The 16,558-nt window shown below is 44.8% G+C and overlaps 1 protein-coding gene across 1 annotated transcript in view; it reads right to left on the bottom strand.

The window, feature by feature from the left end:
* LOC100082008 (protein-arginine deiminase type-4-like) overlaps positions 1–4,795 on the bottom strand; it is a 29,827-nt gene extending 25,032 nt beyond the window's left edge. The window contains exons 1-2 of the mRNA XM_029065957.2: positions 4,776–4,795; positions 3,156–3,401 (exon numbers count right to left, since the gene is read on the bottom strand). Of these exons, the coding sequence (XP_028921790.1) occupies positions 3,156–3,401; positions 4,776–4,795 (266 nt within the window). The remainder of the gene's footprint in view (positions 1–3,155; positions 3,402–4,775) is intronic.
* Positions 4,796–16,558: the final 11,763 nt, after the last annotated feature.

The following is a 16,558-nucleotide window of genomic DNA, read 5'->3' on the forward strand; positions in this document are numbered from 1 at the left end:
GTATCCTCTATACCTACCTTTTTGTATTGTACCTTCCCAAGTTCTTAGTACTGTGCTCTGTACACAGTAAGCATTCAGTAAATACCACTGATTGCTTGACTGATTGGATAGGAGTCCCAAAGATTTAGAGGCTTCAGAGAGTCATACAACATTCACTTACTGGTAAGACCCCAGGCCACAGTAAGAAATAGGAACTTGAGTGGTTGAATGCTCTGTGGCACTTTCAGTCCCGGAATTGTGAGCCTCATATGGGAAGGGGACTCTCTCTCTGGCCTGATTGAGTTGTATCTCCCCCATTGTTTAGAACAGCGCTTGATACATAGTAAATGTTTAGCAAATATAATAGTAATAATAATAAACATAACCTGAGTCACAATCTCCTTGTACAGACACTGGCATTAACAGTATCACTGAGCTAAGAGGGATCAGTAGGGTTCCAAGGAGCAGAGGCTAAGGCATGGACGTGGACGGACAACTTTCGCCTTCCTCGGTTGCAGATTTTAGTAAGGAAAAGTCCAGAAGCCGAGGGCCTGGCTTCCCGTTTTGATTTTTCTGTTCAGGAACCATCCCCTCCACTACCATGTTTGCACTAAATGCTAGGGTGCACTAAATGCTGGCCTGATTTATTGCCTCTGGCCTTAGTCGAGCTCCACACACTGACGCAGACTCCAGGTAGTTGGCGAGAGGAAACAAAAGCCAGAAGCTGCCCAGAGGCCAGGAATGCCTGCATAGCTCCAGGGAGCGGACCCAACAACTGCCATTTTGCACAACAGTCCATCCATCAATCAAATTTATCAATCAATCAATCAATCAATGGTATTTATTGAGCACTTAACGTGTGCAGAGCACAGTGCTAAGCACTTGGGAAAGTACAATGCAGTAGAGTTGTAAGACACGATCCCTGATCACAAGGAACTTACGGTCTAGAGAGGGAGACAGATATTTAAATAAATTACAGATAGGGGAAATAGTTATATATAAGTATATGTACATAAATTCAATATCTTTATATGGGTCAGGAAGCCAGGACCAAACATAATGTCTAAAGAGGTAATAATAATTATGGTATTTGTTAAGCGCTTACTACGTGCCAAACACTGTTCTAAGCGCTGAGAGAGATACAAGATAATCAGGTTGTCCCATGTGGGGCTCACAGTCTCAATCCTCATTTTACAGATGAAGTAACTGAGGCACAGAGAAGTTAAGTGACTTGCCCAAGGTCACTCAGCGAACAAGTGGCAGAACCGGAATTAGAACCCACAACCTCTGACTCCCAAGCCCGGGCGCTTTTCACTAAGCCATGCTGCTTCACTGCATTTGTTAAGCTCTTATTATTTGTCAAGCACTGTTCAAAACACTGGGATAGGTACAAGTTAACAGGACAGACACAGCCCCCATCCCATCTGGGGCTCATAGCTTAAGTAAGAGGGAAAACAGGTATCCCCGGGAAGGAGGTGGGAAAAGTGAAGAACGAGAGGACAGGGCTGTGTGAAGAAGACAGAAAAGATGGAGGAAAAGTTTTGAAACTAACTCTTCCAAGTTCAGAATTGAGAGAACAAATTCTCCCTTTGAATCTCAGTGTGAAACCATGTGCTGTTCCTGTGAACAGTGGGAGATCCAGATCTCTCTCTTCTGGGAGTGTCTTTAGTGCCCCCCTACCCCCCAACCCCGCCCCGCCCCACAACCACCAGTGGAACATTCATTCATTCAATCCTATTTATTGAGTGTTTAATTTGTGCAGAGCACTATACTAAGCACTTGGAATGTACAGTTCGGTTCAGATCTTTCTGCACAGCCAGATGTTAACTGCCCACGCTGGGGAGGACCAGCCACCCTTCGAAGCCAATCACAAGCCCTCTGAGGCCTTGAAGACAAATCAGCAAACACAAGGGACTGTGGATGGAGAGACTTTCCTCCTCACTGAAATGTGTACCGGTAAGGCCCAGGGCATGACACCTGCCAGCAGGAAATCGATTTTTCTGCCAAGGTGTGCAATCCACTCAATTTTGTCTGTGTGGATCTCATGAGCTGATGTGCAACAGTGTTGATGCCACAACCGAAAAGCCTTTTCTCAGCAGTTATCACCAAGGTCTCCAGCTGATCGATTTCCCTTCTTGAGGTTCAGCTGATGGAGCTAGATTAGGCAGAGGTAGAGGAGGACGGAAAAGGGACGGCCCGGGCTGTCCAGAGAGCCCAGAGAGACCGCTCTACTGGAAGGACTTCAAAACAGACTCATCTTTTTTTTCGGCTTCTCGGAGGTGTGGGGTCTGAGATGCCCCTCACCTGTCCTTGCTCTCGGAAGTAGATTTGGCCTTGATGTACCATGGCCTCTGGCTGAAGTCATGGCTTGGACCCTAGGCTGCAGGGTGGAGAGCACTGTACTAAGCACTTGGGAGAGTACAATACACAGAGATGATAGACATGTTCCCTCCCCACAAGGGGCTGGCGGTCGGATTGTGTCTCCTTCCTCACTGGGGCACCATCATCTGGGCATTCTCAGTTTAAGAAGCAACATGGCCTATTGGATAAAGCACGGCCCTGGGAGCGAGAATACCTGGATTCTAATACTGGCACCCCAACATGCTTGCTGCGTGACCTTAGACAAGTCACTTAATGTCTCTGTGCCTCAGTTTCCTCACCTGTAAAATGGTGATTCAATCCCTGACCTCCCTCCTATCTAGAACCATGAGGGATAGGGAGTTTGTCCCACCCGATCAACTTGTATCTAGACTAGCACTTAGAACAGTGATTTTTTTCATGGCATTTGTTAAGCACTTACTCTGTGTTAAATTCTGTTCTAAGTGCTAGGGTAGATACAAGTTCATCAGATTGGACAAAGTCTCTGCCCCACAAGGGCTTACCATCTAAGTAAAAGAGAGGAGAATTGAAGCCCCATTTTACAGTTGAGAAAACTGAGGCCCAAAGAAGTTACAACACTTGCCCAAAATCACACAACAAGCAATTGACAGAGCTGGGATTAGAATCCAAGCAATGACTCCCAGGCCCATACTCTTTCCCCCATGCCATGCTGCTTCTCAAATAGGTTGGTTACCTGACCTTCCCCTACAGTTCTCCATTTCAGGAGAGAGGCAGGTCCTGGCACTGCCAGACAGAAGTGCTAAGCACTGAGCCAGAAGCAGCTGGAAGTGGCTCACTCCTGGGTGGATGCCTGGTTGCCCCCTCTGAAGCCCTCAGGGCCCCTTCTTGGGGTCTGTAGCTCCCCATAGAAACCTTCAAGTCCAGGGGCCTCCGGGGCCACACCCTGGATGGTCTTGGGCAAGTCCAGGTTGGCACAGGCAGGAGCTAGTTCTGGGTCGGGCCGGGCCTGGGCAGGCATGGGGAGGGTTGGACTGGGGTCTGGACTTCCTGCTTTCCGAGACTTTATCACCAAGCCTATACCACTATAAGAAAAAAAAAGCAGAAGCGATGACATCAGCTGGGGAAGTGGGCAGCAGTTCAGTTGGAGGGGTGTGGAGACAGCAGTTTGATCGGATTTAGAACCGTCTCAGTGATATCAGGTCATCAGTTGCCATCAGTTATTTTATGCTTTAAGTGATTTCTTTGTGTTTTTTTAATGTACTTGTTAAGTGCTTACTGTGTGCCAGGCACTGTTCTCAGCTCTGGGGTAACTAAAAAGTAATCAGGTTGGACACAATCCAAGTCCCATATGGTGCTCATAGTCTTAATCCCCATTTTACAGATGATGGAACTGAAGCTCAGAGAAGTGAAGAGACTCGCCCAAAGTCACACAGCAGACAAGTGGAGGAGCAGGGATTAGAATCCAGGTCCTTCTGACTTCCAGGCCCATGCTCTATCAACTAGGCTACACTGATTCAAATATACATCATCATCATCATCGACAGCATTTACTGACTCCCTGTGGGGAGAAGATTGTTAATTGCTTGGGAATCATTGTAATAATAATTATGGTATCTATAATCATATTTATTGAGCACTTACTGCATGCAGAGCACTGTACTAGCACTTGGGAAGTAATTCAGCAACAGATAGAGACAATCCCTACCCAACAAAGGCTCACAGTCTAGAAGAGGGGAGACAGACAACAAAACAAAATGAGTAGATGGGCATCAACAGCATAATCATAATAGTGTCAAGCACTGGGGCTAGATGCAAGTTGATTAAGATCAGACCTAGTCATGTTCTATATGGAGCTCACGATCTCAGAGGGAAGGAGAGCAGGTTACCTTATCCCCATTTTACAGATGAGGAAACTGAGGTCCAGAGAATTCAAGTAACTTGCCAGAGATCTCACAACAGGTGAATGTCAGATCTGGGATTAGACACAGATCTCCTTCATGCTTTTGTCCCCAGGTCCCACTATCTCTAAAACAGAAAATATGTAGAGTGATCTTTCCAATTTGTCCCTCTAACTGCCTGTCTTCCCCCTTATTTTATATGATCCTTGAGGGCAAGTGAATGAACAATTGCTTTGCTTTACTTTTCTTTCAATAGCCCAAACACTTATAAGCACTTGTGACTTGGCCTGGAACACCCTCCCTCTTCCTATGGGACAGACAATTACTCTCTCCACCTTCAAAGCCTTCTTGAAGGCACAGCTCAATAAATATGATTGATTGATTGATTAAGCACTCAATAAATATGATTGATTGATTTATTATGTCAGCCCTAAGCACTCAGTGGTCGCTCAGTAAATACCGTTGATTGATAACTTGACACTGCCAGTGACAGTCACGAATGTATCTCAGAGAGAATCTCCTGCATGCTGTGCTATGAAAATACAGTAGAGCACCTACTCTGGGCCCTTGTCATTCATGGTGAGCATTGCTCAGATACCAATGGCTAAGCAGGGAAAGGTATGTCTTACTTGAGAAGTAGAGTGGCCAAGGAGAAAGAGCACAGGCCTGGGAGTCAGAGGACCTGGTTTCTAATCCTGCCTATGCCACATGCCTGCCGTATGACCTTGGGCAAGTCACTTAACTTCTCTGTGCCTCAGTTTTCTCAACTGAAAAAAGAGGATCAGATATCAGTTCTCCCTCCTACTAAGACTGTGAGCCCCATGAGGGACAGGGACTGTGCCTTACCCAAATAACGATAATAACTAATAATAATTATGATACTTGTTAAGCGCTTACTTTGAGCCAAGCACTGTTCTCAGTGTTGGGGTAGATACAAGTTAATCAGGTTGGATGCAGTCCCTGTCCCACATGGGGCTCACACTCTTAATCCCCATTTTAAAGATAAGATATTTGAGGCACAGAGAAGTTAAGGGTCATAGAGCAGACATGAGATAGAGCTGGGATTAGAACCCAGGTCCTTCTAACTCCCAGGCCCATGCTTTTTCCACTAAGCCATGAACTTGTACCTAGCCCAGCACTTAGTACAGTGTTTGATACATAGTAAGCACTTAACAAATACCATTAAAAAAACACTTAGCAGAGCACCCTGCAAACAATAAACTCTCAGTAAAGACCATTGATTCGGCTGAGTGATTGAGGTGAGTTTGCTTGCAGGCCACCACTGCTTTCCAAGGAGTTCTGTCTCTCTCTAGACCATGTTGCAATGGGCTCATCTGTACTTAAGGGAGAAAATTGCTATTGAAAAATATAATAATAATGGTATTTGTTAAGCACTTACTGTGTGCCTAACACTGTTCTAAGTGCTGGGTTAGGTACAAGGTAATCAGGTTCTCCCATGCAGAGTTCACAGTGTTAATCCCCATTTTACAGATGAGATAACTGAGGCACAGAGAAGTTAAGTGACTTGCCCAAAGTCACACAGTGTTTTTGTCCATCTGTCTCCCTCGATTAGACTGTAAGCCCATCATTGGGCAGGGATTGTCTCTATCTGTAGCTGAATTGTACATTCCAAGCGCTTAGTACAGTGGTCTGCACATAGTAAGTGCTCAATAAATACTATTGAATGAATGAATGAATGGAGGAGCCGGGATTAGAACCCATGACCTCTGACTCCCAAGCCCATGCTCTCAGGCATCCTTTCCAATTAATATAAAACTTTTTATTCTGTTTAGCTTGTTTTCTTTCTTTTCAGAACAACTGCAACCTCCACTAAATGTGTTCCTCTAGGTAGGGGTCTCTGGGATGTACTGGGAAACACATCCACTGGGAAAAAGCTAACAGCAGCATTAACATTATAAAATGCATCTTCACTGAGCTCTCTCAGGGCACCTACTAAGGAGGAAAACCCCTGACTACACACTTTTCTACCATTTCACCTGCTCTGGTGTACCCAGAAGAGACGAGGAAATGAAACGACGGTGAAATGGGGGCTCAGCATTGTAGACAATCTCATTTCCTGTTTGGCCCCAAATTAATTCATCGCCTGCCCACGATTTTGCGGTGAGAGAGGCCCCGAGACTTTTGTTTTCTGAATGGAGAGAAGAAACAGTGTCAGTACAGGAGGAGAATCATTCTTTCCTTGTGGACTAAAGAGATAATAACCCTCTGAAAAATAAGCATTTTCCTCCTTCCTCTCAACACCAATAATATCCTGGAATTTGTATTAACAGAGTTCCTGCTTTCTGACCCCTGAAAAATGTAAGCCTGTGGTTTGGTTACATTTCAATGTAATCCAGAGGGAGGACAATAGCATGTTGTTATTTCCATTTTAGAGATGAAGAAACAGAGGTCCAGAGAGATGAAATGACTTGCCTTAGAGTCATAAGTACTTAAAGTAAGTAAATATTTACTTACTTTAGCGGCAAGGACTGTTCCAAGTGCTGAGATAAATAGAAGATAATCAGGTTGAACACAGACTGTGAGCCCCATGTGCAGCAGAGGCTCATGGTGCTGACTCATTTCAGGAAGTGAGCACCTATGCTGGAGAACGATATCTGGCTTGCAAGCCATTGGTTACTGACCTTTGACCCAGGCCTGACTTGGGAGGACCTCTCCCCCCCCCCATCACTCCAGAGCCATTGCATTCCCACCCCAAGTCCCCATAAAATCAGGCATCACTTCCAAGCGGTGTGACATGGCAGCAAGGGAGTTTGGCTGCTCAAATAATATCCCAGAAGGAAAGATGAACAGGGCCTTCTCTGAATGGGGCAGGGGACAGACCCCTGAAAGACAAGATGAAACCCAGACAAATGGCCACTCTAGGGCCAGGGAACAATCTCCCTGATGGTGGGCAAGGGGAGAGGGACAGTCCTCTCTGTAGACCTGTGACTCGGGTAGAGAAGATCCTAGGGCTGCGTGGCTTCTGCTGTTGCTGCTGCCTTCTGCCATAGCTTTTAAAGACTCGTGTATCTACCAAATCAATATTGTAATCTCCCAAGCACATAGCTTGGTGCTCGGCACAAAATAAGCACTCAATAAATACGTATCCAATTAAATGTTCAATCAATTAATCAATAAATGTGATTCATTAATTGATTGAACATTTAATTGGATACATTCTCCCTTCCCGAGAGTCAGTTTGGCACTCTTTGAAGGTCTTCCAGATCATCAGGACCACCTAGGAAGTCAGGGGCGGGAGGCTCTAGCCACCTTGAAGAACATAGAGCAGGCTCAACTTTTGTCCTGAAGGAGATTGCGTGTCAACAACAGTAAATACATGATCTCTGCTGGATTGGATTAGTTCCTCTTTTGCCTTTCAAGTTAAGGCACGAGGTCACCCAGATCTGCAGATCAACAGCTCAGAGCCTCAGAGTCTTTGATATAGCTCATGACTCACTTAGTTCCGGGCCAGGATGCTCTGAACTCCTTGCTTTCCAAGAAGCCTATTCAGATGACCAGGAAAGAGCGGAAAAAACAAGTGCTGTAAACCTGATATTATGGAGAAAAAGAATTACGAACCACAGATTTCCTCAGAATGCTAACAGGTCAAAATGGTCTCCGGCTTCAGTGTGTCTGACCCAGCCCAGTCCTGCCCAACCCAGGACAGCTTCCTGCATGAAATACACATTCATACAATCATTCATTCTATGCTGCCTTGATTACTGAATTAGCCTCTTTGCTGACCTCCCTGCCTTCTGTCTCTCCCCACTTCAGTCCATATTTCACTCTATTGCCCAGATCATTTTTCTACAAAAATATTCAGGCCATGTTTCCCCACTCCTCAAGAACCTCTATTGGTTGCCCATCCACCTCCACATCAAACAGAAACTCCTCACCACTGACTTTAAAGCTCTTAATCACCTTGCCCCCTCCTACCTCACCTCACTACTCTCCTACTACAACCCAGTCCACACTTTGCTCCTCTAATGCCAACCTTGTCACTGTTCCTCAGTCTCCTCTATCTCGCCACGAACCCCTCGCCCACATTCTGCCTCTGGCCTGGGTTGCCCTCCCTCCTCAAATCTGACAATTACTCTCCCCCACTTCAAAGCTTTATTGAAGGCACATCTCCTCCGAGAGGCCTTTGCTGACTAAGCCCTCCTTTCCTCTTCTCCTACTGCCTTCTGCATTGCCCTGACTTGTTCCCTTTACTCATCTCCCCTCGCAGCCCCACAGCATTTATGTATATATCTGTAATTTATTTATGTATATTAATGTCTGACTCCCCCTCTAGACTGAAGCTCATTGTGGGCAGGGAATATGTCTGTTTACTGTTATATCGTACACTCCAAAGTGCTTAGTCAATGCTCTGCACACAGTAAGAGTGCTCAATAAATACAACTGAACGAATGAATGAAAGTAGTACAATTCAAACATGGCTGGAGTGGTTTAGTTTTACATGAGTCCCATGGTGGTAAATGACAGATTCCCAATCATACAGGAATGCTTTGAGTTAACAACTTCTTCCCAAGTCTCAAATATCAACCCATTTCCTCAAAAACACACAAGCATAAAACTCCCATGAGCCTCTCTGTTTTGACCCTCTACTCTCTCTCCCAAACCTAGTGGTTCCCATTTGGACATTCACATTCCCTAGGCTGAGTTCCTTCATCCCAAGTAAGGCCCAAGAACTCCAACACTCCCAAAGTTTTCATCATATAGAATAGATTTCCTCTTTCCTCTCAGGGGATATTCAGCGAGCCTTGCTTGGCCAATTCTGCCACCATGCCCCCAGGCACACTAGGCAGAAAGCAACCTCCTTCCCATCAGGCTGAAACCCTGGGTAATCCATCCCAAAGCTTCTCTTCCTGTCCTCATGTAATGCTAGAATGGAGTCTCACTCCTCCTTGATGGCTCACCTGACGTGGGCCCTGAATCCCAAATGCCCAGAGTTCCAACCTGTAGTGTTCCGGCAACTTACTTCAGGTAAGGGGCTCAATTTTATGATGACTCACCAGGACAATTATCATTCAATAAAATTAAGAACTCTTCTCCAAGTTAGTTGACTGATAGATTAGATCCAGAATTTTCATTTTCTGTAGAAACCCACAGAAATTGAGTTAATAATAATAATTTTAAGATATTTGTTTAGTGCTTACTATGGGCCAAGCATTATACTAAGCTCTGGAGTAGATGATGATAATCAGGTAGAACACAGTCCCTGTCTCATATGGGACTCGCAGTTTAAGGGGGAGGGAGAACAGGTACTTCATCTCCATTTTATAGATTTGGAAGCTAAGGCAAGAGAATCAAGTGAACTGCCCAAGGTTCCACAGCCGGCAAGTGGTAAAGCCGCTACTGCAACGCAGGTCCTCTGACTCCCAGACCTGTGCTCTTTCTAGTAGGCCACCCTGCCAGAGTTCTGTTCTATTTAGCAAATGGGGCGGTAAAATACACAGTGGAGTATAATGAACTGTCCTGGATGGGAGAAGAAGAGTGACATGGGAGGGATTTTTCCAAACCACTCTGACCCTGTCACTCCCCAAGAGGTATTCGGAGTATCCCAGCTCCAACATTTGGAACCAGTAGCCCTGAAGTATCTTCCCCCACCCCATGTCTCTACTTCTTCCATATCTTAAGCAGACCTGAGAGTCAACCTTCTAAGGTTTCTTTTGTAGAAAAAGTGCAGCTGCAAAAGAACTAAAGAAACTCAGAACCAGAGTAGAGAGAAAAATCAGACATAACTTTTCTCCAACTTAATTGACAATTAGACCATTAAGGTGCCAATCCTGGAGGCTTCCTGTTTGAGTTAAGAAAGAATATAAGCTCTAGGCCCAGATCTGCCATAACTGCTATGTGAACTCAGGCTAGTTGCAGCCTGTTTGGACCTCAGTGTCCCGATCTATGAAATGGAGAAAATAATACCCGCCATTCCCTGCCTCACAGGGATTCTGTGGGGACAAAACAAGATTATTATCAATTTTATTATAATTATCATTATTCTATCTGTTAAGCACTTACTATATATCCAGCACTGTTTTAAGTGCTGAGGTAGATAGAAGTTAATCAGGTTTGATACAGTGCCAATCCCCATAGGGTTACACAGTCTAGATAGGAAGAAGAACATGCATTTAATTTCCATTGTACAGTTGAGGGAACTGAGGCACAGAAAAGTTGAGCAAATAGCCCAAGGTCATACTGACAACAACTGGGAGAGCCAGGATTAGAACCCAGGTCCTCCTACTCCAAGGCCTGTGCACGTAATAATAATAATAGTATTTGTTAAATACTTATTATGTGCCAAGCACTGTTCTAAGCTCTGGCAAAGATACAAGGTAATCAGGTTGGATACAGTCCCTGTCTCACATGGGGTTCCCAGTCTTAATCCCCAATTTTACAGATGAGGTAACTGAGGCACAGAGAAGTGAAATGACTTGCCCAAGGTTGCATGGCAGACAAGGGACAGAGCCTTCTGGCCTCCAGGCCCATGCTCTATCCTCTATACCAACCTGCTTCTCTTCACAGTAGGCCATGATGCTCCTCGATGTGAAAGCTCTCTAGAATAGTTAAAGTGCTGTGCAAAGACAAAAGAGTGGTCTGAGCAAATAAGCTATTTTCGCCTCATGAGTCTTGCCCAATGAAATGCTGGTGACCATAGCTCTCAGCCAGCTGGAAGGAACCATGAGTCATGAGAGGTTTCCGATTAAACCCAAGGATAAAGGGGCCAGAGGAGGAAGAAGTCACCTTCAGGGTAGGTTTTCACAGACAAATGTCCTGTCCTTTGATTGTCAGCTGGAGAGGCTGGCCAAGCTTCTCTGAGAAAGTCACCTTTCAGGTAATGGTCTGACTCTGCACTTCAGGGGGCTAGAGAATGAGTTGCAGGTGGAATTAAGAACACTTTCTCTAAAAGGAGTCAGTTCTTATAGGAGATCTGGAAGTGTTCAGTATACTGAAGGAGTTTCATTCATTCATTCATTCATTCAATCGTATTTACTGAGCACTTACCGTGTGCAAAGCACTATATTAAGTGCTTGGGAAAGTACAATACAACAATAAACGGTGACATTCCCCGCCCTCAATGAGCTTACAGTCGTGGTGGGGGAGACAGACATCAATATAAATAAATAAAAATGACAGATATGTACATGAGTGCTGTGGGGCTGGAACAGGGGAGGAACAAAGGGAGCAAGTCAGGATGATGCAGAAGCGCGTTGGAGATGAGGAAAAGTGGGGCTTAGTCTGGGAAGGCCCACTGGAGGAGATGTACCTTCACTAAGGCTTTGAAGCGAGGAAGAGTAGTCTGTCAGATAAGAGGAGGTAAGCCATTCCAGGACGAGGCAGAGGAAGGGGTCAGTGGCAAGACAGGTGAGATAGAGGCACAGTGAGAAGATTAGCACAAGAGGAGCAAAGTGTGTCGGCTGGGTTGTAGAAGGAGAGAAGCAAGGTGAGGTGGGAGTGGGCGAGGTGATGGAGCTTTAAAGCAAACAGTGAGAAGTTTTTGTTTGATGTGGAGGTTTGGAGATATAGATGAGAAACCATTGGAGTTTCTTGAGGATGAGGGTGACATGCCCAGAATGTTTCTGTAGAAAAATGATCCGGGCAGAAGAGTGAAGTATGAACTGTAGTGGGGAGAGAGAGGAGGCTGAGGGTCAGCAAGAAGACTGATGCAGTAGTCCAGGTGGGAAACGATGAGTGGTTGTATTAACACAGTAGCCGTAGGGATGGAGAGGAAAGGGTGGACTTTAGCTATGTTGTGAAGGTGGGACCGACAGGATTTGGTGATGGATTGAATATGTGGGTTGAAAGGGAGAGGAGTCAAGTTTAACACCACAGTTACGGGCTTGTGAGATGGGAAGGATGATGGTACCATCTACTGTGATGGGAAAGTCAGGGGAAGAACAGGGTTTAGGTGGAAAGATAAGGAGCTATGTTATGGGCATGTTAAGTTTGAGATGACAAGAGGACATTCAAGTAGAGATGTCTTGAAGACAGGAAGAGATGCGAGCCTGAAGAGAGGGAGAGAAATCAGGGCTTCAAAGACCAATAGTGTCTGAGCTGGAGAGAGCTCTTTCCCGATGTTGGGGTTGTGCACAAAGGAAATAATAATAATAATAATGTTGGTATTTGTTAAGCGCTTACTATGTGCAGAGCACTGTTCTAAGTGCTGGGGTAGATAAAGGGTCATCAGGTTGTCCCACGTGAGGCTCACAGTTAATCCCAATTTTACAGATGAGGTAATTGAGGCACAGAGAAGTTGTGACTTGCCCACAGTCACATAGCTGACAAGTGGCAGAGCCAGAAGTCAAACCCATGACCTCTGACTCCAAAGCCCAGGCTCTTTCCACGGAGCCACGCTGCTTCCCAAAAGCAAAAAGGGAAAGACCCGAGTAAGGTCTGCCCACCGGCCTGCCATATAGACCCACACCAGAAAGTCAACACTCCTGAGTGGGGCATCTGCTTTCTTCCCAACCTCCACCTACTGTGCCTCACTGTAGCAGGGGCTGGGTGTAGAAGAGCAGACTTGACAGAATTCCACATCAGATGCAGAGGACACCTGGTTCAGTGTTCCTATCTCAGGGCCATGCAAGGGGGTTCCTTTTTTTGAAAAGAGGGGTGCCCCCACTATTTTCCTCTAGTCTGACCCATGTAGGGTCAAGCCAGCAGTATATTTTTTTTTGGTATTCCTTAAGCATTTACTACGTGCTGGACACTGTATTAAGTGTGATAGATACAAGAGATTCAGGTTGGACACAATGTTAAGTCCCACATGGGGCTAGTAGTCTGAATCCCCAATTTACAGATGAGGTAACTGAGACACAGAGAAGTTAAGGGACTTGCCCAAGGTCACCCAGCACGGAAGTGGTGGAGTTGGGATCAGAACCCAGGTCCTTCTGGCTCCCGGCCCCATGTTTTTTCCACTAGACCTCACTGCTTCTTAATTCATTCCAAGTTACCAAACAAAAGTGGGGTGACATAACCAGACCTGAAGCTTGGTTCCAGATCAGTCAATCAATCAATCATATTTATTGAGTGCTTACTGTGTGCTGGGCAGTGTACTAAGCCCTTGGAAGACTAAAATATGAGTTGGTAGATACATTCCCTGCCCATAACAAGCTCACAGTCTAGAAGGGAAGACAGACATTAATAGAAATAGAAAAATTACAGATATGTACGTAAGTGCTGTGGGGCTGAGGGATGGGTGAATACGAGACACAAATCAGAGTGACGTAGAAGGGAGTGGGAAAAGAGGAAATGAGGTATTAGTCAGGGAAGGCTTCACATTGATGTCTATCTCCCCCTCTGGAATGTTAGCTCTTTATGGGCTGGAGATGTTTGCTAATTCTGTGCTTGTACTCTCCCAAGCACTCAGAACATAGTGAGCGCTCAATAAATACCATTAATTGCTTGATTGATTAATGAGGGCTTAGTCAACAAAAGCTTCTTGGAGATGTGCCTTCAACAAGGCTTTGAAGGTGGGGAGAGTAATTGTCTGTGAGATATGAAGAGGGAGGGTGTTTCAGGCCAGAGGCAGGACGTGGGAGAGAGGTCAGGGGCAAGATAGACAAGATTGAGGTACAGCAAGTAGGTTGGCATTAGAGGAGAGAAGTGTGTGGACTGTGTTGTTGTAGGAGAGTAGTGAGGTGAGGTAGGAGGGGGCAAGGTGATTGAATGCTTCAAAGTCAATGGTAAGGAGCTTTTCTTTAATGCAGAGGTGGATGGGCAACCTTTCGAGGTCCTTGAGGACTGGGGAAACATCGTCTGAATGTTTTTATAGAAAAATGATCTGGGCAGCAGAGTGAAGCATGGACTGGAGTAGGGAGAATCAGGAGGCAGGGAGGTCAGCAAGGAGGCTTATATGGTAATTTAGGAAGGGTAGGATAAATGCTTGGATTAATATGGCAGCAGTTTGGATACAGAGGAAAGGACAGATTTTAGTAATGTTGTGAAGGTTGAACCTACAGGGTTTAGTGACGTCTTGAATATGTGGGTTGAATTCATTCAATAGTATTTATTGAGCACTTACTATATGCAGAGCACTGTACTAAGAGCTTGGGATGTACAGATCGGTAACAGATAGAGACAGTCCCTGACCTTTGACGGGTTTACGGTCTAATCGTTTGAGTCTGGATTTGGATTACAGTTTCTACATCGCCTGTTTTATTCAGCACATCTGTTCATAGATTGGCCCTATCAGTGTGTACTCTGCCTACCATAAGAATTTTATCATGAGATTGTCTTCATTATCAAAATGCCTTTATCATCAAAAGAAGGAGAGAAGCAGGATGGCCTAATGGATGGAGCACTGGCCCAGGAGTCAGAAGGACCTAGGTTCCAATGTCGGCTCCACCACTTGTCTGCCATGTGATCAGGGGCAAATCACTTCTCTGTGCCTCAGTTACCTCATCTGCAAAATAGGGAAACAATGTAGAGCCAAGTAGAGTAAAGGATTATTTCTTGGCTCTTGCAGCTCAAAATCTACATCATGCTGGCTTTTGAAAAAACTGTTAATATCCTACATTATGGCTGGCTTGTAATCCATTATGACCCTTGCTTCTTTACCTCCTAATATACCTTGCTTTACTTTATAAAAGAACGGCATGGCCTAGTGTAAACAGCACAGGCCTGAGAGTCAGAGGACCGAGGTTCTTATCCTGGCTCTGCCACTTATCTGCTGTGCTCTCTTGGGCAAGTCACTTAACTTTTCTGGGCCGCAGTTCCTTCATTTGCAAAATGGGAATTCAATTCCCGTTCTCCCTCCTACATAGACTGTGAGCCCCATATGAAACCTGATTTCTTGTATCTCCCCCAGTTCTTGGCACATAGTAAGCACTCTACAAATACCACAATTATTATTATTAATGTCATTATTATTGTATTGGTGTTATTATAGCTTTCCTTTAACTCTAATAAGCATCATAACAGCTATCTCTAATGGACTTCGCTCTACTTTTGATGGACATCCAATTCCTCAAAAAATAGACACGTTTCATATGAAGAAAGCCCTGAGCACTGCATTCCAACCAATTAAACTTGGGAGCATTTCATATCTCCATGACAGCCTTTCTTTCCCCTTTCCTAACAAAGAACCCTGACCTCAGATGTTCATCTAGTTCATCCTCCTGCCTTTAGGCAGGATTTTCCTAACCCAAACAAATCAGGCTGATTCTTAATCCTCTCTGGGTAGATACCTGTTGCTTCCTGGTTATAGTATTAGTAATAGTAATAATAATAATAGTACTTGTAAAGTGCTTACTATGTGCCAAGCGCAGTTCTAAGTGCTGGGGTTGATACAAGTAATCAGGTTTTACACAGTCCCTGCCCCACATGGGGCTTACATTCTTATCCCCATTTTACAGATGAGGTAACAGAGGCACTGAGAAACTAAGTGATTTGCCCAAGGTCATACAGCAAACATGTGGCAAAGCTGAGATCCAAGTTCTTCAGAAAATGGAAGAACCCAGGTCCCTGGGTTAGAACCATAGTGATAATTGTTTCTATTATGTATATGTGTCTTTTTTATGTGGCTTTAGTGTTTTATTGCTTTATTGCTACATAAGTCTGTCACTAAACCCCTCTCCCCCTTACATTCTTAGATTGCCAGAGGGCCAAGGACCAATTCCTTCTTCTGTATTCTTTCCAGGAGCTTGTATAGAGCTCTGGATAACAGTAAGCCTTTGATAAACACTATCACTATTACTTTTTAGTTAGGCCCCAAAGTTGACACATCTGTTCTTTTTGGCTTAAGGATTAGTTGGCACTTTTCTAAGTGAAAGTGTAAATTATCTAAATTGTGAGACCTGAGTAAAATGAATGTATCCTGGCACTTAACAAATATCACTGAAGTAAGTAGGAAGTCTCAACCAAGGTAATGGCTGAAGGTGGGACTGTGGTGAACCTTGCATTCCTGAGGATTCTCCCTCTAGATCTCACGCTATCAAAAGAATGAAGTCTTTCTGCTCCATTGTGGGAGGAAATCTAAAGGGAAGAGGGAGTTTATTCCTTGTCCTTCGCATGCCTTTTTGTTTGTATGTTTTGTCCTAAACACAGAGTCAAGAGATGGGAAAGTTAGGAGAATGTGCTGTACTGAGAACTCTCTCTGAACTCCTGAATTTTGGCTTTCTGTCATCTGCCTAGAAATCAATTAATCAGTTGATAGATAAAGCAGCATGACCTAGTGGAAAGAGCATGGGCTTGGAAGTCAGAGGATCTGCGTCCCAGCTCTACCACTTGTCTTTTATGTGACCTTGGTCAAGTCACTTAACTTCTCTGGCCTCTGTTGCCTCATCTGTTAAATGGGAATTAAGACTCTAGGCTAACTTCTCTCTCTAGGCTTCATCACC

Source organism: Ornithorhynchus anatinus, chromosome 5 (genome assembly GCF_004115215.2).
Source record: "Ornithorhynchus anatinus isolate Pmale09 chromosome 5, mOrnAna1.pri.v4, whole genome shotgun sequence".
NCBI lineage: Eukaryota > Metazoa > Chordata > Mammalia > Monotremata > Ornithorhynchidae > Ornithorhynchus > Ornithorhynchus anatinus.